The following is a 13,719-nucleotide window of genomic DNA, read 5'->3' as shown; positions in this document are numbered from 1 at the left end:
CTCGTCTTCATTTTTAAAGAACAAAAAACATCTCTGCAGTCTGTAGATGGACTGTTAACTTCTGCTCTGAGGCGAGCATAAGAGAGATGTTAATGGTGACCATCGTCAGGATCTGTTATGTCACTGAACGCTGGGTGGGTGTGTGATGCCACCACACCAGCCACTGTGAAAGGGAAATAGGGGATCTTTAGGGGAGTGTAAGTTAGAAGCCATGGCTTTGCATCTGACTTGTGGACAGACATCAAGAGGTAGGTATCTATTTTATAAAGATTCGTCAACTTGTATTTGTAAGTTGAAAGCTTGGATCAGAAATCCTATTTGTATTGGTTGGCATGAAAGCAGTCTGTGGAAGTTACTCAGGAGGAACCAGGAAAGCAAGGCAGAGTCATTGATCAACATTTATTAAATTTCCCCAATTTCTGCTGCAGTTCACAGTGGACTCTTATGCCAACTTGGGAAAATTAGCAAAGGCTTCTGCTTTTAAAAACCTTGAAAATTTGTCAAGCAAATAGTGCTCAGGGAATCCTTCTAATGAGAGGCAGCAGCCACCAAGCAGCTGAGGAATTAGCCTAGTCACCAAGAAGGGGCTAGCACATTTGTGTGCATCGTGTCCAGGGTTCACGGAGAAAAGAACACCCAGGCTATCTCCAGCATGTGGTGAATTATGGCTCCCAGAGAGGCCAGGCAAAGTGATCATAAACAGCAGCTACAGAAAAGGACACCCGATTGTGACTGAGGCTGTGTCGGATTCATACACACGACCACATTCCAAATTAGCTGGCTTCTCTCGGGGGAGAGATCCAGAGGCCATTGAAGACGGTTCAGCGAAGGTGCCCCTTTGTGAGCAGCGGCAATCAAACAGGCTAATGGGATACATGATTACTGAAAAGGGGAAGGGAGAATGATGCGGCGTCCGGAGTAATGGTTTTGCATAAATCAGTAGTGCGGCTCTGCCAGTATGTCTCAGCCACTGTTGGTCACATCCTTTCCAAGAGGTATTGCAGTCTTGGGAAAGGTTGGAGAAAAGAAATTGAATCACATGAGCTTCTGAGCAAAGAAAGACTCAGGACTTGGCTGTTTCACCTAGAGGGAGGCCCAAAGGTGCCCTGGTGGAAAGAAGTGGGCTGAGGAGCTTGGGGTTACGGTGGGAAGGAGAGGGCCACATGCCCAGTATTTCCAGATTTCCCCCCTACCATGGCAGTGATGACTTCCTCCAAGCTGCCATCACCCTCCTCCAGCTCCTGTGTATAAAAAGCACTGCCGCCTCCCTTCCCTCACACTCCTCTCCAAGGGCCGGAGGCAGCTTCACGCCCAGCCCCAGCAGCGTGGCCACCAGTGAAGGTGCCAGTTTCCCCACGACAGGCTTGCTTTTCACTCCCGCTCCCAAGAACAGAATTGGGACCACCCACAGCCCCCCTCCTGAATGCCCATTTGCATTGCGTGCAAATCTGAGGATTTCTGGGGTCCCAGGAGAAGTAACCCCAGCCTCGTACACGTTGATGGGCATCTGAGTGGTCCAGGAGCTAGCTGGGTGTTGGCTTACACACTTGCCACATTTGGCTGAAGGCTGCTAGGCTTAAATCATCAACAGAGATGACTGAGGCAGGCACACTGCTCCACAGAGGGGTGACCAGAGTGAACTGTAGACAGGCTGCCAGGAGTGAGGTGCCAGGGCCCAGATCTTTATGTGGAAATCTTCTCCTCGTTCCCTTTGCCTGGAAAGCAGCTCCCCTCCCTGCCTTCCAACCCCTCAAGGCCTCACCTGTGCACACCTTCCTCTCTGTAGCCTGCCCTGACCTCTCTTCCAGGCAAAATTAGTTTCTCACACACCTCTGGTGTATGAACTATTACTGATCCTGTGCAGGTAGAATTGTTTGTGTGAGGCAGGCATGTTGATACAGTGGAAAGGTCCAGGCTTAAGGGATGCACAGCCCTGAGGTTCATTCCCAGCCTGCCACTCGCCATTTGCAGAAGAGTGAACACAGGCCCCAGCACAGAGGTGCCTCTGCCCCCATCTGCCTGAGAGGTCCTGAGGGCAGGAGCCGTGCTGTGGGCGCACCTGCTGGAGTCTGCACTCAGTGAAATCACTGCAGGGAAAGGGTCTGTGAGAGTCTTTGGCATGAGTGCAGGTCTGAGCTGCTGTGCCTGGAGCCCGGGACCTGCTGCTGCCACTTTCTGTGGCACCACAGTATGCCCGTCCCCATCCCTTCCAGGGAACCCTGACAGTCACTGTGGGCACTTTCTGTGGCACCACAGTATGCCCGTCCCCATCCCTTCCAGGGAACCCTGACAGTCACTGTGGGCACTTTCTGTGGCACCACAGTATGCCCGTCCCCATCCCTTCCAGGGAACCCTGACAGTCACTGTGGGCCCTTTTCTTTCCTTTATCAGTCTCATTCAGTCTGTTACCAAATTCTGTTCTTTCTGATTTGAAAATGACTCTTTCCTATTGATTCCAAATTGCTAAATCAGAGGATTCCAAAGTTTAAAGGTTTCTTGTCATCCAGATTTTTAAAATACTTGTTATTTGAATTTGTCACCACAAACTTATATTCCTTTTTAAATAACTTTTTTAGTTTAAGAAAGATTAGTTTTTAAAGAGTCTCGTAGGCTGGGCGTGGTAGCTCACGCCTATAATCCCAGCACTTTGGGAGGCCGAGGTGGGCGGATCATGAGGTCAAGAGATGGAGACCATCCTGGCCAACATGGTGAAACCCTGTCTCTACTAAAAATACAAAAATTAGCTGGGTGTGGTGGCACGTGCCTGTAGTCTCAGCTACTTAGGAGGCTGAGGCAGGAGAATCACTTGAACCTGGGAGGCGGAGGTTGCAGTGAGCTGAGATAGCCCCCCTGCACCCCAGCCTGGCGACAGAGCAAGACTCTGTCTCATAAATAAATAAATAGCCTCCTTTGTCCAAGAGTAACAGGATCCCTGCCCAGCTTGAGGCCAGGCCCTCGCCCTGTCCCACTGGGTGTGGCCTCTGCCCCCACCCCTCCACCCCAAGCCCTGCTGTTCCCAGGCCCTCCTTGCTCTGTCGCCACCCTTTGACTTGAGAACCTGTGTAGTTCTTCCTGTTTTCCTTCCACACCAAGTCCCCCCTCCTCCATCCTCTCTAGCTTGGCTGCCTCTTCCTTCCAGACTCACCTCAGATGTCTCCTCCCCAAGGAAGCCTTCCCTGACTCCCTGCCTGGCTGGGTCCCACTCCTCTATGTCCCTGGGGCTCCTTCTCCCTGGCTTATGTGTCTGCTGGCCTCACTGGACCGTACACCCTCTGAGGGCAGCTGGGACCTCGCCCTGTCAGGCACATAGGAGGTGCTTCATGCTTGTGTTATGTGTGTACCTCCTGACCCTACTCACGCATGCAGCGTCATCCTCCGGCCATGTCTGCTGCATATGTGACGCTCATCCTGTGCTCTGTTTGTGTGCAGAGGCTGTTCCCTCCCCACCTGTCGCCTGTAGCTTGCCCACTCCCACCCATGGCAGGCTCTGCCTCTTCACCCGCCTATCCATTTGAAAAACACTCTTTTTTCACTTAGAATCTTCGCCACACAGTTTGTGGTTTAATACAGGTAACTCCTGCCTGTGTATTGCCTTTGAATCTGGCAGCACCTGCATGGCTTCATGGAGATGCTCAGGGAAACTGCACTTCATTTTGTTGGGATTCTGGGACCACAGACGGGGACGCAGCTCTGAGATGGCCCCAGTTCCTGGCAGAGCCACAGGGAGCTCAGTCAGGCAGTTACGGCCTAGGGCTTCCAGGGGCTTCCAGGGTCCCCTAACTCGATGGCAGAGCCTGCCGCGAGCTCTGTGGCGTCAGGGAGAGAGAGTTGGGAGTTTCTTTAGGAGAAATATCCACAGGGAAACACAGAAGCAGTTGAGATCGGCTGTCAGTCTTGTGAGGTGCGTTGGGAGTAACAGCCATTTGCATTATTATCTGAAAACAAATTGGCTAATGGGCTAAACACAGTTGTGCCCTTAACACTGTGCAAGTCAGACAAGAGATAAATGCAGCTGGAAATGAGAACAATGAGAACCAGGGCACCCACAGGTCAGGTCGTGCAATGTCCATCACGTGCTCACCACAGACAGCATCTCTTCCCAGGCTCAGTGCAGAGCAGAGACCCGCCCTGATCCCTCCTCCGGTGAGAGGCCGGCTGTGAAGAGCAAGCCGTAGCACTAGGCCACTCTGAGGTCTTTTTTAACTTTATTTCTCAATCCAGGGTTTTTATCGATTTGTTTATTCTTGTGCGAGAACCCGAGCCGGTAGAAGGACGACTAAACCTTGGTCCTTGAGTCAGATCGGAGCTGACAGATCAGTAGAAGGAGGCAGGCTGCGGGGTGGGCCACAGAGCAGGAGGCACCCTGAAGGCTTGTGGGGCCGATGGGGGAAGAGCTGGCCTGGAAATTAACAGGACTGTGGAGAACCTTGCAAGAGCAAAAGGAGAGAAAAACCATTCAATAGCAGAGGAGCGAGCTTGAGGAACGGTAATAAGGAGTAGGACAAATGTAAGTCAATTCCAGGATTAGTGTCAGCCTGAGGCTCTGGGGAGCGGCCTCCAGAGAGTGACGGAGCAGGGAGAGCAGGGATTACACAAATAACCGATTAAAGAACATGGTGGGGCCGGATAAAGAGCTCCCGTGTCAACGGGGAAGGAGCAGTAAAACGCAGCCTGTCCTGAAAAGTCCTGCGTGTGGGCGTGGGAACAGAATACGGCTCTGGGTCATATTGCAAAAGAGAAGGCGTATTTGCTGGGTTATGAGAAGCTTTAGTGGGGGGTGTGTTGAGACCCGGGACTGCACTCTCAGGGCATGCCCTGGCCCCACAGAGCCTGACCTCACCTATCCCTGGGTGTGGAAGGAGGAGTCCTCATAAGGCAAGTCACCCACGGGTGGCCGACATGCCCAGGGCGGTGTTGTTACTGAAAAGCTGCAAGAATGTGAAGCTGATGGAGGAGTGGATTAATGGTTGTCACCTAGAGGGTGATTCTCAGATTCACCCAGCCTAGCCCAGGGCAGAGCTGATGGCCCAAATAGTGTTCAGATCTCCACATAAGGCCTTCCCTTAGGACCTAGCCCCTCCGGTTGTTGACTGGTAAGCCCTGCAGATGGACCCACAGAAGGAGATTTTATAAAAAAGGAAGGAAAGAAAGGAAAAAGAGAGAGACATAGGCTAAGTGGGGGCAGCTTCAGCCGTGAGGCAGTGAGGGGTCTGCAGGAGGCGAGCCCCTGCCCTGTAAGGAGGGAAATCAGCTCCTTCTAAGAGAAAATGGCAGCTTCCAAAACAGTGGACACACCAGGAAGACACAGTCTCAGTGTTCATATGAGGAAATGTGAAATTTAAAACAGTGGTCAATAAATGAATTGAAGTGGGAATATGGAAAAAACAGTGATGCAGGGAGGTAAGCGTGGAATTTATATTTTCAATGTAATTCTGCAGTTGATACTACATTTGTCTCTGTGAACTTGATTCTGCAGTAGAAGGGTGTATGTATGTGTGTGCACACATGCTCGTGCTGTGGCAACGAGAGCCCCCACCCTGCCCTTCTCTCCTGCACCCCACAGCTCACACATGCCTGTCAGGACCCCCTGAAGCACGTTGTCTACTCTCCAGGTCAGGGTCATGGCTCACCCTTGCTTGAGGGGCGCTGAGCTCGGTGCTGTGCCCTGTCTGCGCTGTGCTGGCATGGTGTTGGCACAGAGCTCATGGTGCTTCCAGGCTGACCTGCTGTCAGGTATGCAAACTCTTCTCAGCTCCTAGAGGGTGACTGTCGGCCAGGTGGCTGGGCTTCTACACATTGGCGGCGTTTGTTCCAGGCTGGCTCGAGCCACATGAGGTTGAAGTCCACTCCCCAGCACAGCTGCTTAGCAGGGTCTGTGCTCAACCATTGCAGGGCCAGGAGAATTACGCCTCAGGAACCAGCTCAGGACAGGACACCGTCCCATTGCAGGGCACGCTTACACACATTCACACGCACTCAGACTGGGACCCTGCAGACACACCAATGAACCTCAAATGCACAGCTTTGGGACGCGGGAGAAAACCAGAGTACCCAGAGACAACCCACGCAGATGCCACACAGACGGTGGACGTTATCTGCAGACCTGCTTTCCACAACCTCACAGAATTGAACCACCACCACCACCACAGTCAACTCCTGTTGACTTGTAACCCAACTGCCAAATACAAAAATTAATTAAAAAAGAAAAAAGAGCCCATTAGACAAAGGTTAGCAAAAACGGAGTAATCCAGTGTGAACATTTTGTAGGAAGCGTGTCATGGTTTCTGACCTTTTGGGCCACTGGCTCATTTCCTTTCATCCTGACTGATCAAAATGTATTTACAGCATGCTAGTTGCCATCAGGTGTCTGCGCCGGGGCAGGTGTAGGCAGTGGGAAGGACCTCCTCTAACTCCCTCGTGGTAGCCCCTGAAGCTGGGCAGGGCAGTATCCCGACTCACAGCAGCTCTAGGGCCGTGTGCTGACCCTTCACTCATGGGGTCTTTTCCTTTTCTCTCCCAGGTGTTCCACTGTGTCCACTTTGAGTGTCCAGAGCAGCAGAGCAGCCAGAAGGAGGAAAATAGCGAGGAATCGGGGACAGGGGACACCAGCCTGGCCGGTCAGCAGCTCGACTCCCATGCGCTGCGGGCACCCAGTGGCAGCTCACTACCCTCCAGCCCAGGCTCCAACTCACGTTCCCCCAACCGGCAGCACCAATAAAGGAGGCAGCGGGCCTGGTGTGACTTGGTGGGCTCGGGCGACGGCAGGAAATGGTCTCCTCCCTGAGCAGGGGGTCTTTGTTTGCCCCCACCCCTGCCCCTTTCCAGGGAGGAGCTGACCTAGCTGCAAAAGCAGACACCGAACAGGTTTTCTCCCAAGGACAGAAAGGGGCTGCTTTGTTCTTCTCAATTTGTCCAAATCAGGCTGGTCTCAAGGGGGAGAAAAATGGGTCTTCAATCTTCGTCAAGTCCACCATTAACACCCTACCTCTCTAATCTAGCCCAGGCGCAGGGAACAGGAGGAAGTCATAGACAGGCCTGTGTTGGAATACAAAAATGGCACGTGAGGCGGAGGAGAAAGCATCAGGCCTTTGCTACCTGGAGGCACCCTTTAGGAATGGGCCTCCACAGAGTGATCATTCTGCTGGAATACATTGCCCTGGCAACTAAATGATTTTTTATTTCTTTTAGTTATTCTCCATTCAGTGAATCATAGGTGTTCCGGATCTATTTGAAATGCTCAAACAGCAAATCACTAGTTTTAATCCCTTTTGATGCTATAATTTTCCTTCCTTGGTTTTGAACGGTTCCACTTAGGGGGACAGAGACCCATCACGCATGTCTCCTAAATGAGACACGGATGCAGCTCATCCTGGCACTTGGGCCACAGAGGAAGCTCCATAAATGCACACGAGCAAATCAACCTGTGGACACTGGAGTTAATAGTCACTCATGTGGCTGAGTTATTCACCTGTCATTCCTAACATGGATCCAGCCTTTAAGCTTGGGAGGCTGACAAGGAAATAGTTACTATGCCCGCTGCTAATTCACTGTTCAGAAGTTCACGTAGATAAACATATACAGAGTTCTGGCGTGGCCAAACCTGCTGGGGACTGCTGTGGCTTAGCTGCCCCTCCAGTTGTGTTTAGCGCAGCATTGGAGAGGCAGCCACCTGCCCATCAGCGTCAGGAACACAGAACTGGTACTCCGTGCTTCCCCCACACCACAGTACTCAACTGGGGATTGAAAAATAGCAGTTCTAAGAAGCTTTTCTCCTAATCCTCATCGAAAGGGTCTCATCTGACGATGGTGGCTTGATCTGGCTCCGTCTCTGACTTAGTGATTTCCATTCCAGTGCTGCCTGCCCTGGGTAACTGCGCACATCATTGCCTGCCCCTCTGCTGTGCCCAGAGCTCCGGCCTCTGTCGCCATCAGCATCAGCCTGGGAGTCTCCCCAGGACGGCATGGCACGCGAGCAGCACCACAGTCCTTGGGTCCTCGGCGCCAACCTGCAACCCTAATCAGAGGAAGGTGAGGGCATGGGAGTTTCCTTTCAGGTGCGTCAAAGATATATCAATCAGCTGCGCTCTAGAAAGAGCCAGCGGGTCAGCTGCTTCCTCCTAGTTTAACTTGGTTTTGAGTGATTTGTCCATATGGAAATAGCGGGGTAGCATCAAACTGCATGATTAAATTGGAAGACTGTCCTTCCGTGTGAACACAGGATGGCAGACATCAGAGGGCCACCGGGGCAGGGCGGACAGGTTCCTGGGGAGAAGCCAGGGTCTACAGCTCTCCATCCTCCCCAGTAGCTCCAGCTGCAGGGCTGAGCTGCTTCCTATCCCCTCAGCTCTGATCTCTGCCACTTCCCTGTTGTGTGGGTGAGCGGAACACCCCTGGGATGCCAGGCATTTCATAATGGGAGGAGGCTCCTGTAAGGAACGGTGGGCGCCCGCTCACAGTGGAGGCCCCTCCAGCATGGTTGCTGACTCAGCCTCCAGCCCCGGGTTGCCAATTAGCCAGAGAGCTCCTGCACACTCACAGTTCCTTCCCCAGTGTGTTTTCTACCCAGATGGGGACAGAGGAGCCAGATAGTCGTATCAAGGGCAGAGTTCAAACATTTTGAAAGAGCCATTCACGTGCTTCTTTTTAAACATGGGCATCGCCTGTCCAGAGGCCCCTGGCCTGGAGCAGCATGCTGCTGACCTTGGGAAGAGGGGTGGGGGGGCTGGTGGGGGGGAGGGGCTGGAGGAGCTGCCCGGCCCTGCATCTGCAACCCTCCAGTCCCCTGCCCGCAGAGCACGCAGAGCCCTCCTGTGCTCCGGGAACTAGATAGCAGCTTGGCAGCTCAGCCTCGCATCTGAAAAGGAATATGCTGCAAAGCCTCGGCCCTAGACCCACATCTGCAGCTCCCTGGCCTGTGGCGGTTCTTTCCTTTGGGGCATGCCCTTCCAGATCTCTGTCCCTCCTGTCTTCCAGCACTTTAAAGATGCCCCTTATCATCAGATAAAGAGAAGTACGGGGAAGATGGGGTGGTACTAACAGTAGATGTCATTGGTGAGGACTGAGGGCAAAGTCTCATTCCCTCACAGCTGCGCTGCCAGCTCGCCTCCCCTCGCTTTGCTGGGAGCCTGCCCTGGACTCCAGAAGGACACGGGGCTGGGGTTCACCTCCTTTGCCAGGCTGGAGGGGTACTGCCCTTCCCCGAGGGGCCTTCCAACTGGGGCAGGAACTCTTTTCGTGTGTCCAGCTGGGCCTGGAGGCCAAGTCAAGGTGTGTCACACCACACACCAGGGCAAGGCCCTCATCTCCAGGGAACAGGGACTAGTGAGCGGCTACCAGAAAGTCCCCGGGCAGCCTGGAGTTCTCCAGAGCCTGGCTGGTCCTACAGAGCACTTCTCCCCTGGGCCACCTGGACCAAAGCAACCTAAACACTTGAAGCTAAAAGCAAGTGCTGATGATGGGATGGGCTGGCACGTGGCTGGGAGGGTTCCTGGGCACCACAGAGCCCTCAGCTGAGTCCGCGGGGAGTGGGGGTTGTGAAGGAGACATGGTCAAGCCCCTGGTCGGGGAGACAAGCTCCCCCATGCCCAGGCCAGCCCCAGGGGCAACAAGCCAACATGAAGAGAGGTGGCAGGTGAGGCTGACAGGTGGGTGCCTGTGGCCCGGGCCCATGAGGGCAATGGTCCTCAGTAACCAATGGAAAGGAAAAGACGCAAGAGCGCCGTGGTCACAACCACCCAGGCAAAGAAATGGGAGGTGGCCAGCACCCCCACCCTTCACTTTTCATCATGATTTTTTTTTTTTTGGAGAGTAGAAAGGCAACTTCATTGGAGCTTTTGGGGAAAAAAGCCTTCAAAGTCATCTTCCGGCAGCTCTGGAGAGGGTCATCTGGGGTGGACTGAGAGTATAGGGCAGGTAGGATGTGTGCCGGACAGCAGCTGTGTCCCTGCAGCCAGCACCCAGCAGGGCAGTCTCACAGGAGCCGCTGTGAGAGCACTTTGGACTTGAGACAGCTATGAACTGCCCCCCCTGCCCCCACCGTCTCTCCCTCACACACACACACACACACACAAACACCGTTTTACCGTTTTCTCAGTGCTTTTTCTGCTTTCATTCTTCTGATTTTAGTTAGAAGCACGAGCCACGATGGATGTGGGACTCTTCTCAATTGCTCTTTAAATTGTCACTTTTTACATCCTATTAAATGAAGTGTCGATTCCTGACAAATATATTAAAAGTGTTTTATTCCTAGAAGAGTTGGGAAAAGAAATTATTTTCAGCAGGAGTAGGATGTTTGTTAAACTGATTCCTTGGCAAAAAAGAGAAAAAAAGCTTTTGAACTGTGCAAAAAATTGCCCAGTATTTATGCTGTCGCCCCAGTTGTCAAACTGCTGTGCAGCCGGCTCCAGCCCAGTCAACTTCACCTTCTTTTTAATTTAGAAGATAACAAAATTGTAATCACTTATCCCTTCCAGAGCCAAGGGGGAAAAGGAAGGTATAATCTACAATAAAAAGCGAGCGTTCTGTGTACTGAGGCCACTTGGTAATAAAGAGACGGAGCGCTCCCCTCACAGACTTCAATTAAGAACCTCCCTTTGGACAGGGAAGAAAGGTGTCAAAGAGGAAAAGAAAATTAAATTTGCCTCCTTCCAGGAGTTTTTCCTCATTAGTGCTTGCTTGTCGGTGTTATTATTTTAATCTTGCCTTCTATGTGGTGACCAGCTCCTCCGAGCGATGCCCAGGTCGGGCGCGGGCCGGGCAGGGCAGGTCTGCAGCGATGCCGCGGCAGAGGTGGGCATGCTCCATTTATTTTGGCAGCTACAGCCATTGATTCTGCATGTCTATACTGACAGCAGCCCCGGCAGGAGTTCAGTTAGGAATTTAAAGTGCAGTTCATGGTTCTGTGCCACCGTGGCTTTTATTATTATAATATTAAATTAGAAGTTGTCCTAGTGCCTGATGTTTGCTCAGAGTTTCCAGAAGAGAGGGAAGGGAAAGGTTTAAACAGCATGCAGGACAACTGGAATGCCCCCATCTCTCTCGCTGACACGGACCCAGTCATACCTGGGGCTGGACAGGATTTGGAGGCCCTGGTCATTTGAAGAGTGAATGGTGGAGGCGGAAAAGGTTTGCTTGGAGGAAAGACCAGTTGCAGAGGTGAGGTGGAGGGAGGAGGGGTGGAGCCAGCAGGTCTTTGTTTCTGGTAGGTCTCTGGCTTCCATCAGGGAGGAGGGAAGAGGCTGTGCCCTTCCTGGCTCTTGGCTGCACCACTGAGGACGCTCCGAGGGACAGCATGCTCGCCCATCCTTTGCACAGTGCTGGCCCCAAGCCCCACGGCCTTCCAGCGAGGAATTTCTGCTGGGCTCATGCAGAGGCAGGGGACAGGTGCGTGGAAGAGCTCCCCACCCGACACACCATTCTTTGAAAATCACTGTTCTCTTTACTCACTTAAAAAAGAGGGCACACCTGTTCCTGGCATAATGCTCCAGCCTCGCAGAAGGGGCCAGGCGCCCTTCATCTGGCTCTGGCTGCTTCCGACCTGGGCCCACGTCATTGTTCACTTCCTCTGTGACCACCACTGGTCACGGTGCTCCCTGGCCCAGCCTCCGACCCACCCAGCACCCCGGCCTCTCCCACACCAGGCTGCTGCACCCAGCAAGCTTCCAGTCAGAAGCCAGGCTGAACGGCCCTCCTGCTCCATCGGCTTGGCATCTTCTTTTTTTTAAAGAACTGAAATATTCCCCAAGAAGCCTCATGGCCTGAGACTCACAATCATCCGCCTGTAATTTATGATAAATGTCTGGGAGCATTTGCCATTTGCGTCGTATTTATAGCCCTGAGCGGGGAGGGTGGAGGCGGCCCCGCAGCCAGGAGCTACACACCTGTCCCCACTAGTGTCCCCTGCTTGACAGAGCCCCCTCAGCCTCCCCGAGGCTGTCACTGCAGCTTTGACAGCTGAGGAGTGCCGCCTTTGAAAGCCAGTGGACAGTCACTCCACTAGGGGGACGGCGCCAAAGCAGAGGCCCTGGCCCTGGCGCAGAGGAGGCGTCACGAGGCGGGACGTGGGCTGGAGGGACTCAGCAGCCTTCAGGGCAGGGACCAGGCCCTGGGTCGCTGGAGACGTTGATATTAGTCCATCTGTCTGCTGCCAAATTGTCTGCTCCCCACCAAGTGGGCCCCAGAGGTTTATGTCCCAGGAAGGCGAGGGTGCCCATCTGAGCGGAATTGGGAGGGGATGGCACCAGCTCGTCTCCCTCAGGGCCTTTGCCTCCCGGTGCTGCCCTGGTGGCTGCTCCTGGACCACAGCCCCTGATGGCTACTGCTAGTCCTAAGTTCCTGGGTTTACCCCCAGCCCACATCTCCCACCTGGGCCTGAGGGTGTGGCCAGTGCCCTAGTCCTAGCCACTACAGGAGTCATTCTGAGACCTGCTGGAGGCCATGGGGTCTTCCCAGGCCCCTCAATCAGCTGCTTCCGGGGTCAGCAGGGCAGGGTGCTGCCACTAAAGACCACAGGGAGCACAGCCCGGCTGCCCAGGCTGGGGGATACTGGAGCAGAGCTTCAGGTCCGGGGGGCCTGACCTTTCCCCAAGGCGCTTCAGGCCTTGGGGCGCCCTCCACAGTGACCTTCAGAGAGGCTGCACCCCCTCGGAAGAACAGCGAGAAATCTCTCCATCACACTCTCCCTGGTCCTTACATCCCTCAGGCCACCCTTCCCCACCCCCCAGTACCTGGAGAAGCGAGAGACTGGCCAGGCAGCCACTGGAGGGGCTCCAGGAGGCCAGGGGTCCTCAGGGCTAGGCCTGGAGCTCGGCCCAAGAGCTGCTTTTGCGAAGCCTGTCTCGAATCCGGATTCACCAGAGAACAAGCGCCTCCCAGCCTTTGGGGTTTCTGGGCCCGTAAAGACGTGTGTACCTCCCAGGCCACTCTGATGCACGGGCAGGGACCATGCCAGGCCTGGGTTGGGAATGGCTCTGTGACTCCAGAAGCTCCGTCTAAAACTCCAAAGATGCCCAAAAGGCTGTGCTGCTGTGTGGAATGTGTATTATTTGTGAGCACGATGCAGCTTCTTCCTCATTTTGCAGAGCAACCTAAGCGGGCAGATGTACAAACCCTGTGTTCAAAACCCCTGAGTCCATGTGTGTGAAAATGCAGGTTTTCTCTTAGAAATAAAGTGGTGACTTGTGCTGTACTCGAGTCGTCACTCTCTGCAGCAACCCCTCTCAGTGCCCAGGGACAAGCAGGGGGCCCAGGCCAGGGTCAGCCCCTCTGCCCCAGTGCCCTCACGTGGACACTGCCATCCGGCCCTCTCGCAGGCCCAGGCACTCGGGTGTCCACCCAGGCCCCTGCTCGCTTCCTCTGCCTCGTGGAGGGAGGCAGACAGCCCTGGAGCAAAGCAGGCACAGAGCGGCGGGCTTGCTCCAGGGTGGTAGCGCGGGCGGATTGGACAGATTCGGGCCGGCACTGTCACCGGCTCTTGAGGGCCTTCCCTCAGGGTGGAGGGGCTGTCCAGCTCCCTCCTACTTCCTGTGACGCCCTCTCCACCCCGCCCCATGGCCTATTCGGTGCCACTTTTGGGGGGTTAGTAAATACCACCTTGAACCCAGTCCCCTTCCCTTGTCATTTCTCCTGCTCTGAGCTTAGCCCCAACTGCTTTCTTCCTCATGTCTTGCTTCTTCTACCTGACGAGCCCATGAGTATTTGGTAGCAACTTCCCCCATTTAT

The 13,719-nt window shown here is 54.0% G+C and overlaps 2 protein-coding genes across 21 annotated transcripts in view; one reads left to right on the top strand and one right to left on the bottom strand.

Moving 5' to 3' along the window:
• Positions 1 to 13,719, top strand: part of BTBD9 (BTB domain containing 9) — a 507,047-nt gene that overhangs the window by 475,193 nt on the left and 18,135 nt on the right. For 6 of the 14 annotated variants that reach the window (XM_063632287.1, XM_063632290.1, XM_063632293.1 and 3 more), the window contains 3 exons: positions 6,521 to 6,617; positions 7,853 to 8,028; positions 11,205 to 13,186. In XM_063632287.1, the coding sequence (XP_063488357.1) occupies positions 6,521 to 6,617; positions 7,853 to 8,028; positions 11,205 to 11,723 (792 nt within the window). In that variant the 3' untranslated portion in view covers positions 11,724 to 13,186. Of the gene's footprint in view, positions 1 to 6,520; positions 13,187 to 13,719 lie in introns of those variants that run through there. The other 8 variants (XM_055264597.2, XM_055264601.2, XM_063632297.1 and 5 more) reach the window with 4 other exon arrangements.
• The window catches only part of ZFAND3 (zinc finger AN1-type containing 3), a 376,418-nt gene continuing 363,083 nt past the window's right edge, over positions 385 to 13,719 (bottom strand). For 2 of the 7 annotated variants that reach the window (XM_055264605.2, XM_055264606.2), the window contains one exon: positions 385 to 4,426. In XM_055264605.2, the coding sequence (XP_055120580.1) occupies positions 4,277 to 4,426 (150 nt within the window). In that variant the 3' untranslated portion in view covers positions 385 to 4,276. Of the gene's footprint in view, positions 13,086 to 13,719 lie in introns of all 7 variants that reach the window. The other 5 variants (XM_063632316.1, XM_063632318.1, XM_055264609.2 and 2 more) reach the window with 4 other exon arrangements.

The sequence above is a fragment of the Symphalangus syndactylus genome, chromosome 23, assembly GCF_028878055.3.
Source record: "Symphalangus syndactylus isolate Jambi chromosome 23, NHGRI_mSymSyn1-v2.1_pri, whole genome shotgun sequence".
Taxonomy (NCBI): domain Eukaryota; kingdom Metazoa; phylum Chordata; class Mammalia; order Primates; family Hylobatidae; genus Symphalangus; species Symphalangus syndactylus.
This window is presented reverse-complemented; position numbering and strand designations above follow the sequence as displayed.